Source organism: Salmo salar, chromosome 17 (genome assembly GCF_965601325.2).
Source record: "Salmo salar chromosome 17, fSalSal1, whole genome shotgun sequence".
NCBI lineage: Eukaryota > Metazoa > Chordata > Actinopteri > Salmoniformes > Salmonidae > Salmo > Salmo salar.
Genome location: NC_138307.1, coordinates 44,537,442 through 44,558,178, shown reverse-complemented (window position 1 = coordinate 44,558,178; position 20,737 = coordinate 44,537,442). Strand labels below are relative to the sequence as shown.

Here is a 20,737-nt window from a genome sequence, read left to right as displayed (position 1 = left end):
TAAAACAATCTGTCGATGTGCCCTTGAGCAAGGCATTTAACCTTAATCTGCTCAAGGGGCTCCGTACTACTATAGCTGACCCTGTAAAACAACTAACCGGTGTGTGACAGTCAACTTTTATATATACGTTTTTATTTGATTTGATTAATTCCTGTCTTATTTTGGGGGGATTTGCGTGTATCGTTTTGTACTGCAAGGTTTTACTGTATGGAACATGCACTACTGGCGCTAGGAACGTGTACGCGGTTCTTCACCAAAATGTTCTCGTGTGATTTGTTCGTCTCCAAATAGTTCTCGCTGCCACTTCTCGCGATGTTAGAGAGGACGCGCTTCCGGGTGAGGCACACAGATCACCGCGTGGAACAGGACTAGCGAAGTTTCTCCAGGAGAGAAGTTTGTTTCGGGGTTAAACTTGGTGGAAAAGCGTCAGAGATGCTTGTTTTATTTGAAACCGCTGCTGGTTATGCAATATTTAAAGTGAGTATTTAGCTAAAGTTATATTCTAAATTCTAATAATTTTAGATGGGTGCATGACATGTTTTATTATCATTGAACCGGTTCGCGGTTTAGCTAGCTAAATACGTTGTTTTCCTGGAGTAGCTAGATATTGTATTAAAATACAAACTATTTCAATGTCAATACCTGTTTCACCTTGTTTACAGTACACATGGCTTCTCTATTTAGGTCGTCGTAGTAATTCTCTTATGCAAACCTTTTTACTGCAACTGGGCCTTCTCATTCAACACGCTGTAGTTAAGCAACCACGTTGCATGTGGCAAGTTAGCAAGCTAACTTCCCTAGATCTGCTGGATATACAGATACTTTTCTACCTTGGACTTTGTAATTATGCAACTGTTTGAACCCGTTGTATTTTAGGAGTGAAATGTTTTATTTGTTGCCAATGCTTCCCCAACATTTCAGAGGTTTCTCTTCCTAGCCTAGTTAGCATAACTGCTGCGTGGTACTTTGGGAGGACCGCGTGTTGGCTTGTCCCCCTTTACAGATCATCACCCAGTTCACAGGGTTTTAATTACAACACATGGAAACCCAGTTGAGTTAAATGCAAGTCATGTACGGTATGCCCGTGTACTTGATCCAACTGTAAACATTTTTTTGTTTCAGGTCCTAGATGAGTCAAAGCTCCAGGAGGTGGACAGTTTATGGAAGGAGTTTGAAACGCCGGAGAAGGCCAACAAAGTGTGAGTTTTGGCCCCATGTCTGGAGAGACGATGTTTAGATTCGAGGGAATACGTTGTCAATGAACAGTAGTATTACACATTATCAGCATAAGGAACATGTTTCTGGAGTTGACGAATAACATGTTGCCACCCTTTATCCTTCCAGAGTGAAGTTGAAGCACTTTGAGAAATTCCAGGACACAACAGAGGCCTTGGCAGGTAGACAGAATACTTTTTTTTTTTTTTACATTTACATTTTAGTCATTTAACAGACGCTCTTATCCAGAGCGACTTACAGTAGTGAATGCATACATTTAAATTAATTTCATACATTTATTGATTTTTCCCGTACTGGCCGCCCGTGGGAATCGAACCCACAACCCTGGCGTTGCAAACACCATGCTCACTATAATGTACCAGTTAGTGTTCAAGGGCTGTCAGAGTTGAGGCTTCTGCATGCTTTAGCTCGGTGAACCAAACGTGTGCTCGCATACTCCCTTAAAAGACCTTCACTTGAAAAATGAGAAATGCGGAGACAGTAGTTTGTCCATCTTGAGAAGCCGTAGCCGGTATACACTAACTCAAACTAGTCAGAATTAATTGAAGATGGCTCAAGAAATGTCTTATATATATATTTTTTTACAATTTTACATCTAAGTAAGCTGTTTGGTGCCGTATTTATAAAGTTAGAATGTGAAGGGAAAACGAGTATCGTTAAAGTGTTCACAAACAGCTGGGAAAAACCCTAACTGACGACCAAACAAACACGTTTCCTAAGATATGCACTAACTATCCCCAACTGTTTGGGATGGGAAGCATGCAGGAGCCTTTAGGAGTCTGAATCAAACATGTGGTCATTCAGCAGTATTCCTCACTACCACTGAGACCACAGCCAACCATAACCATCATAACAGACAGCAGCCAGTTGTTGAACTCACCCTCCTGACCACAGCCAACCATAACCATCGTAACAGACAGCAGCCAGTTGTTGAACTCACCCTCCTGACCACAGCCAAACGTAACCATCATAACAGACAGCAGCCAGTTGTTGAACTCACCCTCCTGACCACAGCCAACCATAACCATCGTAACAGACAGCAGCCAGTTGTTGAACTCACCCTCCTAACAGATGTTGATTCTATGAATGAAAACATAATACTAATGTTGTGTCTTCATGTTGGAACTATAAGTCTCTTGTATATGTAGTGTATGTGGACACCCCATCAAATTAGTGGATTCGGCTATTTCAGCCAAACCCGTTGCTGACAGGTGTATAAAACCGAGCCCACAGCCATGCATTCTCCATAGACAAACATTGCTGTCAGAGCAGCTCACAGATCACTGCACCTGAACATAGCCCATCTGTAAACAGCCAATCTCCACCCGGCACAGCCAGAAGAGGACTGGCCACCCCTCAGAGCTTGGTTTCTTCCTAGGTTTTGGCATTTCTAGGGAATTTTTCCTAGCCACTGTACTTCTACACCTGCATTGCTTGCTGTTTGGGGTTTTAGGCTGGGTTTCTGTACAGCGCTTTGAGGTATCAGCTGATGTAAGAAGGGCTATATAAATACATTTGATTTGATCTACCTACCTCATCCCCATACTGTATTTATTTATTTATCTTGCTCCTTTGCACCCCAGTATCTCTAATTGCACATTCATCTTCTGCACATCTATCATTCCAGTGTTTAATTGCTATATTGTAATTACTTCGCCACCATGGCCTATTTATTGCCTTAACTCCCTTATCCTACCGCATTTGCACTCACTGTATATGGACTTCTTGTTTTCTTTTGTTCTACTGTATTATTGACTATGTTTTGTTTATTCCATGTGTAACTCTGTATGTGTCACACTGCTTTGCTTTATCTTGGCCAGGTCGCAGTTGCAAATGAGGACTTGTTCTCAACTAGCATACCTGGTTAAATAAAGGTGAAAATAAATACAAATTTGGCAGTAGAATGGCCTTACTGAAGAGCTCAGTAATTTCCAATGTGGCACTGTCATAGGATGCCACCTTTCCAACAAGTCAGTTTGTCAAATTTCTGCCTTACTAGAGCTGCCCCGGTAAAGCTGAGTTCTGTTATTGTGATGTGGAAACGTCTAGGAGCAACAACGGCTCAGCCGCAAAGTGGTAGGCCACTCAAGCTCACAGAACTGGACTCGAGTGCTGAAGCGTGTACACGTCTCTCCTGTCTTCATGTTGTAACTATAACATATCTTCTCTCCTGTGCCCAGCGGCCACTGCCATGACAGAAGGGAAGATGGGGAAGAGTCTGAAGAAGGTCCTGAAGAAAGTGGTGGCTAAAGAAGCTCATGAACAGCTGGCCATCAGCGACGCTAAACTTGGGGGCGTCATCAAGGACAAGTTGAACCTGAGCTGTGTCCACAGTCCTGCGGTGGCAGAGCTAATGAGAGGCATCAGGACACAGATGGAGGCCCTGATCACTGGGCTGCCCCCCCGGGAGATCAGCGCCATGTCTCTGGGACTGGCTCACAGGTAGGAACACAGGCACCACTTGGTGTTTAGGATTTATTAGGATCCCATTAGATGATGCCAACTAGTCTTATAACGAAAGACATTACAGACAAACACTTTATAATTTACTTACGTTAATATGTAGTGTGTGTGTTGCCGATGATTATATCATGCTGTCTGAAATCACGTGTGGATTTCCTCAGCATTCGTCACTACCCCTGAGGCAGCACCTCTCTCTGTCGTATTCATAGAAGAGCTGAACGGCTGCTATGACAGATCCTGATCTGTTTCTCTTTCCTCAGTTTGTCCCGTTACAAGCTGAAGTTCAGCCCTGACAAAGTGGATACCATGATAGTTCAAGCTATCTGTAAGTACCTCTTAAACCAGGGATGGGGGTGGGGGCCACGAAAACCTCATGAGGGGCTGCAACACATCCCACATCATTACCCCCCCCCCCCACCTTGCCAGCAGAACATTTTAGCGGCCCCCTCACGAGACAGCAAAACATTTTAGCGGCCCCCCACAAGACTGAAGATCATTTAACTTTTAGCGTTCATTTCCTACAATTCTACACATTCTGCTACAGAATGTAGGCACATTAGTGCAATTTTAATTGTAACTGGTATTATGGTCTGTAGCGGGTGTGACTAGTATTATGGTCTGTAGCAGGTGTGACTAGTATTATGGTCTGTAGCGGGTGTGACTAGTATTATGGTCTGTGGCGGGTGTGACTAGTATTATGGTCTGTGGCGGGTGTGACTAGTATTATGGTCTGTGGCGGGTGTGACTAGTATTATGGTCTGTGGCGGGTGTGACTAGTATTATGGTCTGTGGCGGGTGTGACTAGTATTATGGTCTGTGGCGGGTGTGACTAGTATTATGGTCTGTGGCGGGTGTGACTAGTATTATGGTCTGTGGCGGGTGTGACTAGTATTATGGTCTGTGGCGGGTGTGACTAGTATTATGGTCTGTGGCGGGTGTGACTAGTATTATGGTCTGTGGCGGGTGTGACTAGTATTATGGTCTGTGGCGGGTGTGACTAGTATTATGGTCTGTGGCGGGTGTGACTAGTATTATGGTCTGTGGCGGGTGTGACTAGTATTATGGTCTGTGGCGGGTGTGACTAGTATTATGGTCTGTGGCGGGTGTGACTAGTATTATGGTCTGTGGCGGGTGTGACTAGTATTATGGTCTGTGGCGGGTGTGACTAGTATTATGGTCTGTGGCGGGTGTGACTAGTATTATGGTCTGTGGCGGGAGTGACTAGTGTTATGGTCTGTGGCGGGTGTGACTAGTGTTATGGTCTGTGGCGGGTGTGACTGGTGTTATGGTCTGTGGCGGGTGTGACTGGTGTTATGGTCTGTGGCGGGTGTGACTGGTGTTATGGTCTGTGGCGGGTGTGACTGGTGTTATGGTCTGTGGCGGGTGTGACTGGTGTTATGGTCTGTGGCGGGTGTGACTGGTGTTATGGTCTGTGGCGGGTGTGACTGGTGTTATGGTCTGTGGCGGGTGTGACTGGTGTTATGGTCTGTGGCGGGTGTGACTGGTGTTATGGTCTGTGGCGGGTGTGACTGGTGTTATGGTCTGTGGCGGGTGTGACTGGTGTTATGGTCTGTGCCGGGTGTGACTGGTGTTATGGTCTGTGCAGCTCTGCTGGATGACCTGGACAAGGAGCTGAACAACTACATCATGCGCTGTAGGGAGTGGTACGGCTGGCACTTCCCTGAGGTGGGGAAGATCATCACTGACAACCTGGCCTACTGCAAGAGTGTCCGCAAGATCGGCGTTCGTACCAACGTGGCAACCACTGACCTGTCTGAACACCTCCCCGAGGAGGTCGAGGCAGAGGTCAAACTGGCTGCGGAGATCTCCATGGGAACGGAGGTGTCCGAGGAGGACATCGCCAACATCATGCACCTGTGTGACCAGGTGATAGAGATCACAGAGTACCGCACCCAGCTGTACGACTACCTGAAGAACAGGATGATGGCCATCGCTCCCAACCTGACTGTCATGGTGGGCGAGCTGGTGGGAGCGCGACTCATCTCACACGCTGGTGAGTCAGGATGTAACGGCCAGTCACACAGCAGGAATCATTCACAACACAAAACAAGCAGTGATTATCATGACTATATGTCACAATCCTGAAACCTGATGCTTTTCAGTCACTACCTCATCTGAGCTTGTATGAAAACCTTTTACCTGGACACCTGGAGTAGGCAGCTGGAGAGTCCAACTGGTCCTAAATGTTCTGGTTCTGTGACAGGGTCCCTGTTGAACCTGGCCAAGCACCCGGCCTCCACCGTCCAGATCCTGGGAGCAGAGAAAGCCCTGTTCAGAGCCCTGAAGACCCGCAGAGACACGCCCAAATATGGTCTCATCTACCACGCCTCTCTGGTGGGACAGACGTCGGCCAAGAACAAGGGCAAGGTGAGGCTTTTGTTCCAGCATCACTGGAAGTAGAATATCTCTTCACTACAGTACTGCTGTCATGTTCCAGGTGGAATCGGCATGTCTCTACACTACAGTACTGCTGTCATGTTCCAGGTGGAATCATAATGTCTCTACACTACAGTACTGCTGTCATGTTCCAGGTTGAATCATAATGTCTCTACACTACAGTACTGCTGTCATGTTCCAGGTTGAATCATAATGTCTCTACACTACAGTACTGCTGTCATGTTCCAAGTGGAATCGGCATGTCTCTACACTACAGTACTGCTGTCATGTTCCAGGTGGAATCGGCATGTCTCTACACTACAGTACTGCTGTCATGTTCCAGGTGGAATCATAATGTCTCTACACTACAGTACTGCTGTCATGTTCCAGGTGGAATCGGCATGTCTCTACACTACAGTACTGCTGTCATGTTCCAGGTGGAATCGGCATGTCTCTACACTACAGTACTGCTGTCATGTTCCAGGTGGAATCGACATGTCTCTACACTACAGTACTGCTGTCATGTTCCAGGTGGAATCGGCATGTCTCTACACTACAGTACTGCTGTCATGTTCCAGGTGGAATCGGCATGTCTCTACACTACAGTACTGCTGTCATGTTCCAGGTGGAATCGGCATGTCTCTACACTACAGTACTGCTGTCATGTTCCAGGTGGAATCGGCATGTCTCTACACTACAGTACTGCTGTCATGTTCCAGGTGGAATCGGCATGTCTCTACACTACAGTACTGCTGTCATGTTCCAGGTGGAATCGGCATGTCTCTACACTACAGTACTGCTGTCATGTTCCAGGTGGAATCGGCATGTCTCTACACTACAGTACTGCTGTCATGTTCCAGGTGGAATCGGCATGTCTCTACACTACAGTACTGCTGTCATGTTCCAGGTGGAATCGGCATGTCTCTACACTACAGTACTGCTGTCATGTTCCAGGTGGAATCGGCATGTCTCTACACTACAGTACTGCTGTCATGTTCCAGGTGGAATCGGCATGTCTCTACACTACAGTACTGCTGTCATGTTCCAGGTGGAATCGGCATGTCTCTACACTACAGTACTGCTGTCATGTTCCAGGTGAAATCGGCATGTCTCTACACTACAGTACTGCTGTCATGTTCCAGGTGGAATCGGCATGTCTCTACACTACAGTACTGCTGTCATGTTCCAGGTGGAATCGGCATGTCTCTACACTACAGTACTGCTGTCATGTTCCAGGTGGAATCGGCATGTCTCTACACTACAGTACTGCTGTCATGTTCCAGGTGGAATCGGCATGTCTCTACACTACAGTACTGCTGTCATGTTCCAGGTGGAATCGGCATGTCTCTACACTACAGTACTGCTGTCATGTTCCAGGTGGAATCGGCATGTCTCTACACTACAGTACTGCTGTCATGTTCCAGGTGGAATCGGCATGTCTCTACACTACAGTACTGCTGTCATGTTCCAGGTGGAATCGGCATGTCTCTACACTACAGTACTGCTGTCATGTTCCAGGTGGAATCGGCATGTCTCTACACTACAGTACTGCTGTCATGTTCCAGGTGGAATCGGCATGTCTCTACACTACAGTACTGCTGTCATGTTCCAGGTGGAATCGGCATGTCTCTACACTACAGTACTGCTGTCATGTTCCAGGTGGAATCGGCATGTCTCTACACTACAGTACTGCTGTCATGTTCCAGGTGGAATCGGCATGTCTCTACACTACAGTACTGCTGTCATGTTCCAGGTGGAATCGGCATGTCTCTACACTACAGTACTGCTGTCATGTTCCAGGTGGAATCGGCATGTCTCTACACTACAGTACTGCTGTCATGTTCCAGGTGGAATCGGCATGTCTCTACACTACAGTACTGCTGTCATGTTCCAGGTGGAATCGGCATGTCTCTACACTACAGTACTGCTGTCATGTTCCAGGTGGAATCGGCATGTCTCTACACTACAGTACTGCTGTCATGTTCCAGGTAAAATCGGCATGTCTCTACACTACAGTACTGCTGTCATGTTCCAGGTGGAATCGGCATGTCTCTACACTACAGTACTGCTGTCATGTTCCAGGTGGAATCGGCATGTCTCTACACTACAGTACTGCTGTCATGTTCCAGGTGGAATCGGCATGTCTCTACACTACAGTACTGCTGTCATGTTCCAGGTGGAATCGGCATGTCTCTACACTACAGTACTGCTGTCATGTTCCAGGTGGAATCGGCATGTCTCTACACTACAGTACTGCTGTCATGTTCCAGGTGGAATCGGCATGTCTCTACACTACAGTACTGCTGTCATGTTCCAGGTGGAATCATAATGTCTCTACACTACAGTACTGCTGTCATGTTCCAGGTGGAATCGGCATGTCACTACACTACAGTACTGCTGTCTTGTTCTAATCGACCTTCTTCCTCTCCTCTCAGATCTCCAGGATGCTGGCAGCCAAAGCATCTCTGGCGATCCGCTACGATGCCCTGGGAGAGGACACAAACGCTGAGATGGGAGTTGAGAACCGTGCCAAGCTGGAGGCCAGACTACGCCACCTAGAGGAGAAGGGAGTAAGTAGCTGTCTGCCCCTTACTGCTAGAGGCCCAAAACAACCAGCCACATGAGATGCCAAGCAGTGATGATGATGACTAATGTCTACAGTCCTGAAACTACCTGATGCTTTTCAGTCACTACCTCATCTGAGCTTGTATTATTAAACAGTGATATCCTGCTGGTCTCCTACTCTGGTCCCCTACTCACCTGATGCTTTTCAGTCACTACCTCATCTGAGCTTGTATTATTAAACAGTGATATCCTGCTGGTCTCCTACTCTGGTCCCCTACTCACCTGATGCTTTTCAGTCACTACCTCATCTGAGCTTGTATTATTAAACAGTGATATCCTGCTGGTCTCCTACTCTGGTCCCCTACTCACCTGATGCTTTTCAGTCACTACCTCATCTGAGCTTGTATTATTAAACAGTGATATCCTGCTGGTCTCCTACTCTGCCGGTCCCCTACTCATCCCCTACTCTGCCGGTCCCCTACTCGTCCCCTACTCTGCCGGTCCCCTACTATTGTACTGAGCCTGGTTTCTCCTTTCAGATCAGAAGAATCAGTGGAACAGGCAAAGCCATGGCGAAGTCTGACAAATACCAACACAAGAGGTGAGTTACGCCTGGAGACTGCTGTATTGTTACGCCTGGAGACTACTGTATTGTTACGCCTGGAGACTACTGTATTGTCTACTGTATTGTAGATTGGAAATGATAGGAATGAAGGGTAAATGTAGTACTGGTGATATATGTAATGGGGAATTGATATACACGAACAATCAAACGCAAACGATTCACTGAGATGGTCGCGAAGCAGGAAGGTGTCGTGTGCTATAAATTTACCTGCTACTGCTCAACTAAAAACACATCTTGTTCGACCAACAGCCTTTCGACCAATCAACCGACCGTCGACTAATTACCAACTGTGCTGGTGACTAACGTTCTGTCATGTCTCCATAGTGACGTGAAGGTGTACGACCCCTCCGGAGACTCCACCCTCCCCTCTGTTTCCAAGAAGAGGAAGTTTGAGGAGGTGGAGGAGGAAGAGCTGGCCACACCAGTGACCGTCAAAACCAAGAAATCCAAGAAAGATCCTGTGGAAGGTCAGTTGAGTAACTCTGAGCCATAATCCTTTTATATAACCCATTATCCATCCCATAATACACATCCTGTTATATAACCCAATCCATACCATAATACACATCCTGTTATATAACCCAACACATACCATAATACACATCCTGTTATATAACACAATCCATACCATAATACACATCCTGTTATATAACCCATTATCCATACCATAATACACATCCTGTTATATAACCCATTATCCATACCAACATACACATCCTGTTATATAACCCATTATCCATACCAACATACACATCCTGTTATATAACCCATTATCCATACCAACATACACATCCTGTTATATAACCCATTATCCATACCAACATACACATCCTGTTATATTATCCATTATCCATAACGTGAGACCGGTTCTCAGCTGTCTTAAATTCTATGGTCTCGCGGTGCTTTCTGTTTTCATTCAGAACCAGAGGTGTCAACGGCAGCAGAAGAAACTCCCAAGAAGAAGAAAAAGAAGGCCAAGAAAGCCGAGGCAGTGGAGGAGGCGATGGATGTAAAGGATGAGGAAGAGGAGGCCACCGTCTCTCCCACAGAAAAAGTACGTAGCTGATGGGGACATGCCTCCAGAATATATATTCCTGCTCATCTAAGCCGTTCTGTCTGAACAAACATACTCATTTGTTATTTCTTGTGATTTACAGTCATCAAAGAAGAAGAAAAAGAAGAGAAAGGTCAAGGAGGAAGAGGGAGAATAATGTGGTTGGGGAGAAACTGTATTATATTAGGACTTTTAGTTGTCGTATCTACCAGGGCCGGACTGACTCATGTTTCAGCCTGACCGTTTAAAGACGAGAGAACTCGAGAGGTTATTTCAGAATGACCAGTAGCTGATCTGTTATGATTAGGAATGAGACTGGATGATGGTGTATAAATCCTCCTGTGGATTTGAGTTTCAGATTAACCTTTATTTTACTGTAACCTTTTATTATTAATAACCAGTTAAAGATCCAATAGACTGGATACAGTATCAGGTTGTATTAGTGTTCATGTTAAAACACTTCATTTCTCCACTGGTTTTTAAAAGCTGTTTCCCACAAGTCTTTGTCCATAAGTGATTAAATCCATTTTCTCAGTCAGCGGTCTTTCCTTTCATTCCAGCTATGGTGGATTCAGACCCCTTGACTTTATCCACATTTTGTTACGTTACAGCCTTATTCTAACATTGAGGGAAAAGCAATTTAATCAATCTACACACGATACCCCAAAATGACAAAGCTAAACAAGTTTAGACATTTTTGCACATTTATTCAAAATACATATCGCATTTAGTCACTTCACTCCTACCTACATGTACAAATTACCACAACTAACCTGTACCCTCCACACTGACTCGGTACCGGTACCCCCTGTATATAGACTCCACACTGACTCGGTACCGGTACCCCCTGTATATAGACTCCACACTGACTCGGTACCCCCTGTATATAGACTCGTTAGTGTTACTTTCTATTACATTTTTAACTTTCGTTTATTTGGTAAATATTTTCTTACTGTCATTGATCTGCACTGTTGGTTAAGGGCTGGTCAGTCAGCATTTCACTGTGAGGTCTACACCTGCTGGTCAGACAGCATTTCACAGTGAGGTCTACACCTGCTGGTTAAGGGCTTGTCAGCATTTCACAGTGAGGTCTACACCTGTTGGTTAAGGGCTGGTCAGTCTTTCACAGTGAGGTCTACACTTGTAGTTGGTGCATGTGACAAATAAAGTTTGATTTGATAAGTATTCAGACCCTTAACACAGTACTTTGAAGCACCTTTGGCAGCGATTACAGCCTTGAGTCTTCTTGGGTATGACGCTACAAGCTTGGCACACCTGTATTTGGAGTTTGTCCCATTCTATAGATCCCCTCGAGCTCTGTCAGGTTGGAAGAGGAGCATCGCTGCACAGCTATTTTCAGGTCTCAAGTCTGGGCTCTGGCTGGGCCACTCAAGGACATTCAGAGACTTGTCAAATCAAATATTATTGGTCACATACACGTGAATAGCAGATGTTATTGCGGGTGTACAGAAATGCTTGTGCTTCTAGCTGTGACAGTGCAGTAATATCTAACAAATTACACATCCAAGTAGGAATGAATTAAGACTATACATATGGATGAGCGGAACGGACTAAGATACAGTAGAATACTATAGAAAACAGTTTATACAGGGAGGGAAAAAAGTATTTGATCCCCTGCTGATTTTGTATGTTTCTCCACTGACAAAGAAAGGATCAGTCTATAATTTTAATGGTAGGTTTATTTGAACAGTGAGAAACAGAATAACAAAAAAATCAAGAAAAACGCATGTCAGAAATGTTATAAATTGATTTTCATTTTAATGAGGGAAAGAAGTATTTGACCCCTCTGCAAAACATGACTTAGTACTTGGTGGCAAAACCCTTGTTGGCAATCACAGAGGTCAGACGTTTCTTGTAGTTGGCCACCAGGTTTGCACACATCTCAGGAGGGATTTTGTCCCACTCTTTGCAAATCTTCTCCAAGTCATTAAGGTTTTGAGGCTGACGTTTGGCAACTCGAACCTGAGATGACTGGAGAGAAGAAGATAGGAGGAGCAGAGAGGACGAGAGGAGGAGCAGAGAGGACGAGAGGAGGAGCAGAGAGGACGAGAGGAGGAGCAGAGAGGACGAGAGGAGGAGCAGAGAGGACGAGAGGAGGAGCAGAGAGGACGAGAGGAGGAGCAGAGAGGACGGGAGGAGGAGCAGAGCAAACGCCCCTGCTGCCCACCCAAGTTTACTTGTAAATAAAAACAACAGCTAAACCTTGGCCACAATATCTGGACATGTCTTCATATAACAATGCATAGATGTCTGTTTATATGGTGATGGTAATGGTTGTACTTTATTCATCCCTCATCTCTGCCATTACATACAATGAAACAAGAACAGGTGAAGAATAAAAAACTGAGCAATGTAATACAAAACACTATTAAACATTATTGGAAAAAATTAACTAAGTAAAAAGTTCATCCCACGTGTTTGTGAATTTTATTTTATTTTAGAATGGCAGGAAATTAGTTTTCAAATGTAGATTTTTTTCTGGGGGGGGGGGTTCCCCCGGCAGATTTGGTCCCCCCTAATGTTGACTCCATGGCTACGGCCTTGGTAGACATGTAGAAAACGGATTATCATAACATTTAGCTTCAACAGTAGTGGGACCGTGACATTGTCTCTCTCTGCTGCACCCTCACTGTGTCACGTCCTGACCAGCAGAGGGAGTAGTGGTGTAGTATTTTGGTCAGGACGTGGCAGAAGAAGTCTGTATGTGTTGTCTAGTATGTCTGTTTCTGTGTTAGTCTTGTGACTCCTGATCAGTAACAGCTGGGGATTGTTGTTCCTGATTGGGAGTCATATTTAGGAGGATGTTTGTCACTTGGGTTTGTGGGTGGTTGTGCTAACACTGCTAGTCTTTTTGTTTGTAGTAAGCCTGTCGTGAGTTTCGTGTTTATTGGTTTCCTGTGTATGCTTTGCTCTTCTATATTAAAAAGATGAGTATCCACATTCCGTTTGGTCCATACAACACGGCTTCAACAATTATGACACACTGCCTGCACTGAAGTCCGTTGAAGCGGAGTTTAGCAGCTCGTTAATTTTACACAAAACCAATAACGACATGTAAAACAAACCCAGAAATCTCAAATAAATTGATTATTTATGAAATTACCTTGACGAGATTATATACTGTACAAACCTAAAATCTCTAACTATGTGACTTGTAAAATAGTTCATGACGTTCTTCACTCAATCAGTTGGCACAAAATTAGCACATAAAACCTTTACCAAATGTGATAATACCTTGATGTATTTGTTAACTAGCATGTTATGACATGTTCTTTCGATATTAGAACGTTTAAAGTTTAAACGTTACCTGTAGTAATACATTTGAAACGGACGCAAAAGTTGTCGTTTCGACTGCACAATTCTGGCGCTTCTTTTATTCTAATGATGCGCGCCTGCCGGAACTTCCTGTTCCCGCACTACCAGAGATCCTAAACCCAGAGACGCGAGACTTCCAAGAACGCTTGTGAAGCAAACCTACCCGGGGTTTGAGAAGTCAATGAGAGAAGTGAACAATTCTGATACTTTTGTAGCAGCTAATGGGGATCCTAATAAATACAGAAAATATGCCGTCTGCACACACTTGATACATGGCCATTATTTTATCAATTTCGTCACTGCAGCGGCTTATTCACAATAGCTCTCACTGTATATCTTACTTATCCCAGCATCACGAGTAGACAGATACTGTTCTTCAAACAACAGTAAAACGGATGGACTTTCCTCCTCCTTTCCATCTACTACACGGTTTAGTGCTCCAACCACATCAGTAAAACGGATGGACTTTCCTCCTCGTTTCCATCTCCTACACGGTTTAGTGCTCCAACCACATCAGTAAAACGGATGGACTTTCCTTCTCCTTTCCGTCTACTACACGGTTTAGTGCTCCAACCACATCAGTAAAACAGATGGACTTTCCTCCTCCTTTCCGTCTACTACACGGTTTAGTGCTCCAACCACATCAGTAAAACGGATGGACTTTCCTCCTCCTTTCCGTCTACTACACGGTTTAGTGCTCCAACCACATCAGTAAAACGGATGGACTTTCCTCCTCCTTTCCGTTGTCATGATGTTGGCCTGTGGGTAAGGTTTATGACCCCCCCATAAATACCTTTCTCCCTTTCCCTCTCTTACTGACCCTACTGAAGGACTGCTGTCCTGTTAAATATAGAGAGTCTGGGAACATCAAACAAATGGGGAAAGGAACCATATTTTGGTAATAAAACCAGTTGGAAATATGCTTGATAACGTAATGAGTATGGATTTCATTTCAGTTGTCATCTGAGACATTATGATTGATGACAGGACGACATAAACTGTACCTGAGAAAGTATACGCCCTCTAGTTATCAGAGTAACATGGAATTGTTATGCAATTGAAATGTTTGATATTGAAATTGTTTGTTAGGAGATTAAATGTAATTTTAGCTTCCAAATGAGAGATTTGGGTTTTCATAAGGAAAGTGCCCTGCTTGATCAGTGGCCCAACCCTGTGAAGAGACAGGGGTTATAAACGATGAAACACCTCCCTCCCCCTCTCCACTATATAAGCCTTTGACGAAAAGATAACCAGGTTGTTCCAGTACGGGAGGTCTGCAGCCTCTACGTTAGAAGGACACACATGTCAACTAAGCCAACCTCGGCGTGAGCTATGGTATGAACTGGTATGAACTTTGAGCTTATTCACTACAGAAGTGATACTTCCTAGCCGCTGTAGACGTGGGCTAGGAAAGGACGGACGACGGATCCAGTCTAACAGACGGACGAAGATACCACCACGTATCCAATTTACCACCAGAGACATTCTTAAGAGTTTACAGGAAGATCTGTTGGCCAACCCGGCCAGCATCTACGACCAATCTACCGAAGCGCAGCTCAGAGTAAATATTTATTGCATTTTCCTTTTCCAAATGGGCGGTAATTTAGAATGCATAAGATAATGTATTTACGATAGCCTAGCTGCTGTTTCTTCGTTCCTAAATCTTCCCGCTCTTTCATTCAAGCCCAACCCCCTTTCCTTTGTGTAATTAGCTTTCATACAGGTTCAGTCTACCAGGACGTTTTCTGTATGACATCATTGTATTCTGTGTATTTGTAATTCTGTGTGATTAGTTAGGTATTTAGTAAATAAATAATTAAACCCAATTTTGTATTGCTGATTCAACTTGTTAGCCAGGGTTCGTGAAGATAGCCAAGAATTTACAACTTTCATTATGAGACTGAAAATAAGACAAGGGTTAATATTGACTGCTATCAATGTAAAATATTACAAAGTATTTTAAGAGTTTATTCGGAAGATAACGGCTCTATAAACGTTCTTCCGTGGTGCCCCGACTTTCTAGTTAATTACATTTACATGATTAGCTTAATCAGGTAATATTAATTACAGAGAAATCATTTTATAAGATAGCATGTCATATCACTTAATCCGGCATAGCCAAAGACACGACACCGTCTACTACACGGTTTAGTGCTCCAACCACATCAGTAAAACGGATGGACTTTCCTCCTCCTTTCCGTCTCCTACACGGTTTAGTGCTCCAACCACATCAGTAAAACGGATGGACTTTCCTCCTCGTTTCCGTCTACTACACGGTTTAGTGCTCCAACCACATCAGTAAAACGGATGGACTTTCCTCCTCGTTTCCGTCTACTACACGGTTTATTGCTCCAACCACATCAGTAAAATGGATGGACTTTCCTCCTCCTTTCCGTCTACTACACGGTTTAGTGCTCCAACCACATCAGTAAAACGGATGGACTTTTCTCCTCCTTTCCGTTTATTACACGGTTTAGTGCTCCAACCACATCAGTAAAACGGATGGACTTTCCTCCTCCTTTCCGTCTACTACACGGTTTAGTGCTCCAACCACATCAGTAAAACGGATGGACTTTCCTCCTCCTTTCCGTCTACTACACGGTTTAGTGCTCCAACCACATCAGTAACACGGATGGACTTTCCTCCTCCTTTCCGTCTACTACACGGTTTAGTGCTCCAACCACATCAGTAAAACGGATGGACTTTCCTCCTCCTTTCCGTCTACTACACGGTTTAGTGCTCCAACCACATCAGTAAAACGGATGGACTTTCCTCCTCCTTTCCGTCTACTACACGGTTTAGTGCTCCAACCACATCAGTAAAACGGATGGACTTTCCTCCTCGTTTCCGTCTCCTACACGGTTTAGTGCTCCAACCACTCCAGGAATCTCCTGTTTAAGGTGATGAATATACAGATATACAGTTTCAATGCTTCTTCAAGAAAGATTTAAGAAGATATTTACCAAATAAACTAAAGTAAAAAATAATAAAAAGTAACGCAATAAAATAACAATAACGAGGCGATATACAGGTGGTACCGGTACCGAGTCAAAGTGCAGGGGTACAGGTTAGTAATGAGGCGATATACAGGTGGTACCGGTACAGAGTCAAAGTGCAGGGGTACAGGTTAGTAATGAGGCGATATACAGGTGGTACCGGTACTGAGTCAAAGTGCAGGGGTACAGGTTAGTAATGAGGCTATATACAGGTGGTACCGGTACTGAGTCAAAGTGCAGGGGGTACAGGTTAGTAACGAGGCGATATACAGGTGGTACCGGTACAGAGTCAAAGTGCAGGGGTACAGGTTAGTAACGAGGCGATATACAGGTGGTACCGGTACTGTGTCAAAGTGCAGGGGGTACAGGTTAGTAACGAGGCGATATACAGGTGGTACCGGTACTGAGTCAAAGTGCAGGGGTACAGGTTAGTAATGAGGCTATATACCGGTGGTACCGGTACTGAGTCAAAGTGCAGGGGTACAGGTTAGTAATGAGGCTATATACAGGTGGTACCGGTACTGAGTCAAAGTGCAGGGGGTACAGGTTAGTAACGAGGCGATATACAGGTGGTACCGGTACAGAGTCAAAGTGCAGGGGTACAGGTTAGTAACGAGGCGATATACAGGTGGTACCGGTACAGAGTCAAAGTGCAGGGGTACAGGTTAGTAACGAGGCTATATACAGGTGGTACCGGTACCGTGTCAAAGTGCAGGGGGTACAGGTTAGTAACGAGGCGATATACAGGTGGTACCGGTACTGAGTCAAAGTGCAGGGGTACAGGTTAGTAATGAGGCTATATACAGGTGGTACCGGTACTGAGTCAAAGTGCAGGGGGTACAGGTTAGTAACGAGGCGATATACAGGTGGTACCGGTACCGAGTAAAAGTGCAGGGGGTACAGGTTAGTAACGAGGCGATATACAGGTGGTACCGGTACTGAGTCAAAGTGCAGGGGTACAGGTTAGTAATGAGGCTATATACAGGTGGTACCGGTACTGAGTCAAAGTGCAGGGGGTACAGGTTAGTAACGAGGCGATATACAGGTGGTACCGGTACAGAGTCAAAGTGCAGGGGTACAGGTTAGTAACGAGGCGATATACAGGTGGTACCGGTACTGAGTCAAAGTGCAGGGGTACAGGTTAGTAATGAGGCTATATACAGGTGGTACCGGTACTGAGTCAAAGTGCAGGGGGTACAGGTTAGTAACGAGGCGATATACAGGTGGTACCGGTACAGAGTCAAAGTGCAGGGGTACAGGTTAGTAATGAGGCGATATACAGGGGGTACCGGTACTGAGTCAAAGTGCAGGGGTACAGGTTAGTAATGAGGCTATATACAGGTGGTACCAGTACCGAGTCAAAGTGCAGGGGTACAGGTTAGTCGAGGTCTTTTGTACATGTAGATAGGGGTGAAGTGACTATGCATAGATAATAAACAGTGAGTAGCAGCAGTGTACAATATAAATGGAGGGCGTTCAATGTAGATTTTCTTAACTCTTTCTTGAACTGCATTGTTGGTTAAGGGCTTGTAAGTCAGCATTTCGCGGTAAGGTACCTGCTGTATTCGGTGCATGTGACATATAAAGTTTGTCAGTTTTCTCTCATTGCCAAGGTCAACCTGGGGGCCAACATCCATTGATCTGAAGTTAAACCTGCCTCTGGACATCCGCTCCTTAGCTCTCTTACTGCAGTCCAGTGCCGTGGACATCTTTGAGGTTTGGCCTCTAGTAATTTAGGAGGGACACTTTATGAAGGCCTCCTCACAATGGCCCTATCATACAAGGCTCTACAGACAGATACAAAAAAAAGACAGGCTATTTTTTTTATTGTTCACATTATTTTCGTTGACGATGAATTGAAGTCAAGTGGTTGAACATGAGATGCAGTTTGCTGAACCACAGGACAGGAAGGAAACAGCGACGGTCGGTGGATCTGTGGCGCCACCAGGTGGACAATTGCTTCAGTTCGGTTGTGGCAGCAACGCTACCAGATATATTTAATACAAGATCAAAAGTTATGTCAATATTATTATCTCCATATTGTCCCGCCCCCCCCACCACCCGTAATATATTATTATTCCAATTTAGCTGTTGACCTGGTTTTAATTTAACAACGCTTTCTCTCGTTTCTGATTGGAGGGCGGATGTCCACGTGACTTTATAACCTACCAAAGTGTAACTTTGTAACAGTGAAACGTAGTTATTCCTGACTTTGATCAACTCCCGATCCATGCCAACATTTATTTAAAGCATTATCTTTTTTACGAAAAACAGAAAGCATACAGAGCTCATTTTGGTGTAACCGTAGTCGAATTTGACGTGTCGGAGAATGGGATCTTCCTCCCGAAAACATTGTGGGTATCGTTTCTCTGCCTTTTGGCTAAGATCAAGTGTAGTATCTTTAATACTGTTTGTATGAAGCCATGTTATGTACAACGTAATGCACTGAATTTGTAATTGTATTTCAATGTGAAATGAAAATAAAAATCATTTTCCCCCCCCAAAAAATCTATTCTTATCAGTTTAATATCTGATACGTCCCCTATCTGGGGACCATATATTAAATTGATTTTTGGAACAGGGAGATGGAATAGGGGCTTGCTTCGTCCACTCTATGTATCGACCTGGTATTACAGTACTTCCAGGAACGGTGCACCCGCCATTTCGTTGTAAAAATAAATCAGACAGAGGCAACGGAGTGGCTTCGTTGGTCTATATTGTGTTTTCACATTGAGCAAGTTAATTATGAATATCAGTGATGGCGAGATAGTGCTGGTCACATCGGTACGATAGCTGTTGTGAATGGGGTGCGTTCATCTTCTAATCAAAGATTTCTCTTCACAGGGTACAGGGAAATGCTGACTTTCAAACTTTCCTCAACAGTGCAATACCCATGATCAAAAATATACACAAATAGAATAAAGCAGTAATAAAGCAGTTAAAACAATTTTTTGTTATGATTGGAAATATATACATTAGAAGACTATACAGAATAAAGTATGAAATGTGCTAAAGTCATGTACTGATAACATGGACTGCCTCACAAGCAACTGTATGAAAACATTCATAAAAAAATATATTATACAGTCAAAATTGCAAATACATTGATCAAAATAACACAACTGCCTGCAGAAATATGAACACATCTCTGCTGATCTCTTGAGTGCAAGAGCAGATAGAACAGGAAGTTGGTCTCTTTAAAATCCCAGTACATCCATTAATGTTCTTTGCCGTCACTAAATCATGATGATCAACTATCCAAAGGTGCAGAATTATGGCCAATTACTCTCCTTTTATGCAAATTTCACTAAACTATTTCATACACATCAAATTTGATTCCGGATAAAAAATGTAATAAAAAATTGTGTGCACGATTCATTTATCGGTATCATCACAATCCAATTCCATGTATTCAATACATAGGCTGGTTTCCTCATAGTTTTGTAGACTTTCCATTGGCGGACAGAAACACAATCCACAATAGAAATAAGGAGAGCTGAATACAAAGGGGGACACTACTGATAGGAATGTAGAGGCCTCAATCCATACCAAAACATTTGGATTTGGACTAAACTATTTAATGTCAGATAAATCATGTAAAACAATCTGGTTGATGGTTAGCCTCATATACATTATCTATTTATAATGTAGAACATACAGCTAACTCAACAATAAGGAAATGATGTATGAGTTCAGCTATTCTCTGCTTCAGATGTATAGTGACAAAGGGCACATTGATTGCACATGTCCATTAGGCCAGTAATGCCATCATACTGTAGACATACAGTATGGCTGCGTTGGTAATGCCATCATACTGTAGATATACAGTATGGCAGCATTGGTAATGCTATCATACTGTAGACATACAGTATGGCAGCGTTGGTAATGCATGCCATTATGATAAGCAGCAAAATGGATGATATCCTGAAGAGTGTGAAAATCAAATAAAACCCCTCGCAGAGATTACAACTGGACAAAAAGGTCATGTTCATTTGAGAAAGCAACGCAGAAACACAATTTGATTTTGATTTAAAGCTCTTTAATTGTTTTGATAAACTAGCCCAG

At 44.1% G+C, this 20,737-nt stretch overlaps 1 protein-coding gene, 2 non-coding genes and 1 pseudogene across 3 annotated transcripts; all 4 read left to right on the top strand.

The window, feature by feature from the left end:
• The first annotated feature begins 341 nt into the window (after positions 1–341).
• On the top strand, positions 342–10,876 carry nol5 (Nucleolar protein 5). Its single transcript, NM_001140024.1, has 12 exons — positions 342–477; positions 1,123–1,199; positions 1,345–1,397; positions 3,417–3,678; positions 3,960–4,024; positions 5,306–5,713; positions 5,924–6,087; positions 8,532–8,666; positions 9,201–9,262; positions 9,611–9,753; positions 10,207–10,340; positions 10,444–10,876. Exons 1-12 carry the CDS (start codon positions 433–435, stop codon positions 10,495–10,497), a joined length of 1,602 nt encoding a protein of 533 aa, NP_001133496.1. The 5' UTR covers positions 342–432; the 3' UTR covers positions 10,498–10,876.
• Positions 5,766–5,845, top strand: LOC123728344 (small nucleolar RNA SNORD11B). Its single transcript, XR_006760230.1, has one exon. It is a non-coding gene; the product is annotated as a small nucleolar RNA SNORD11B (small nucleolar RNA).
• Positions 8,724–8,806, top strand: LOC123728345 (small nucleolar RNA SNORD11B). The gene has a single exon (XR_006760231.1). It is a non-coding gene; the product is annotated as a small nucleolar RNA SNORD11B (small nucleolar RNA).
• An 8,156-nt stretch (positions 10,877–19,032) lies between the features above and the next one.
• LOC123728332 (uncharacterized) lies at positions 19,033–19,333 on the top strand (annotated as a pseudogene).
• The last annotated feature ends 1,404 nt before the right edge of the window (positions 19,334–20,737 follow it).

What these genes read in the sequence shown, in the direction of transcription:
- nol5 (NM_001140024.1), top strand. Translation starts at nt 433, where the DNA reads ATGCTTGTTTTATTTGAAACCGCTGCTGGTTATGCAATATTTAAA. An exon ending in CCGGAGAAGGCCAACAAAGT is followed by an intron (nt 1,200 to 1,344) that starts GTGAGTTTTGGC and finishes TTATCCTTCCAG; the next exon opens with AGTGAAGTTGAAGCACTTTG. An exon ending in CAAGAAAGATCCTGTGGAAG is followed by an intron (nt 9,754 to 10,206) that starts GTCAGTTGAGTA and finishes GTTTTCATTCAG; the next exon opens with AACCAGAGGTGTCAACGGCA.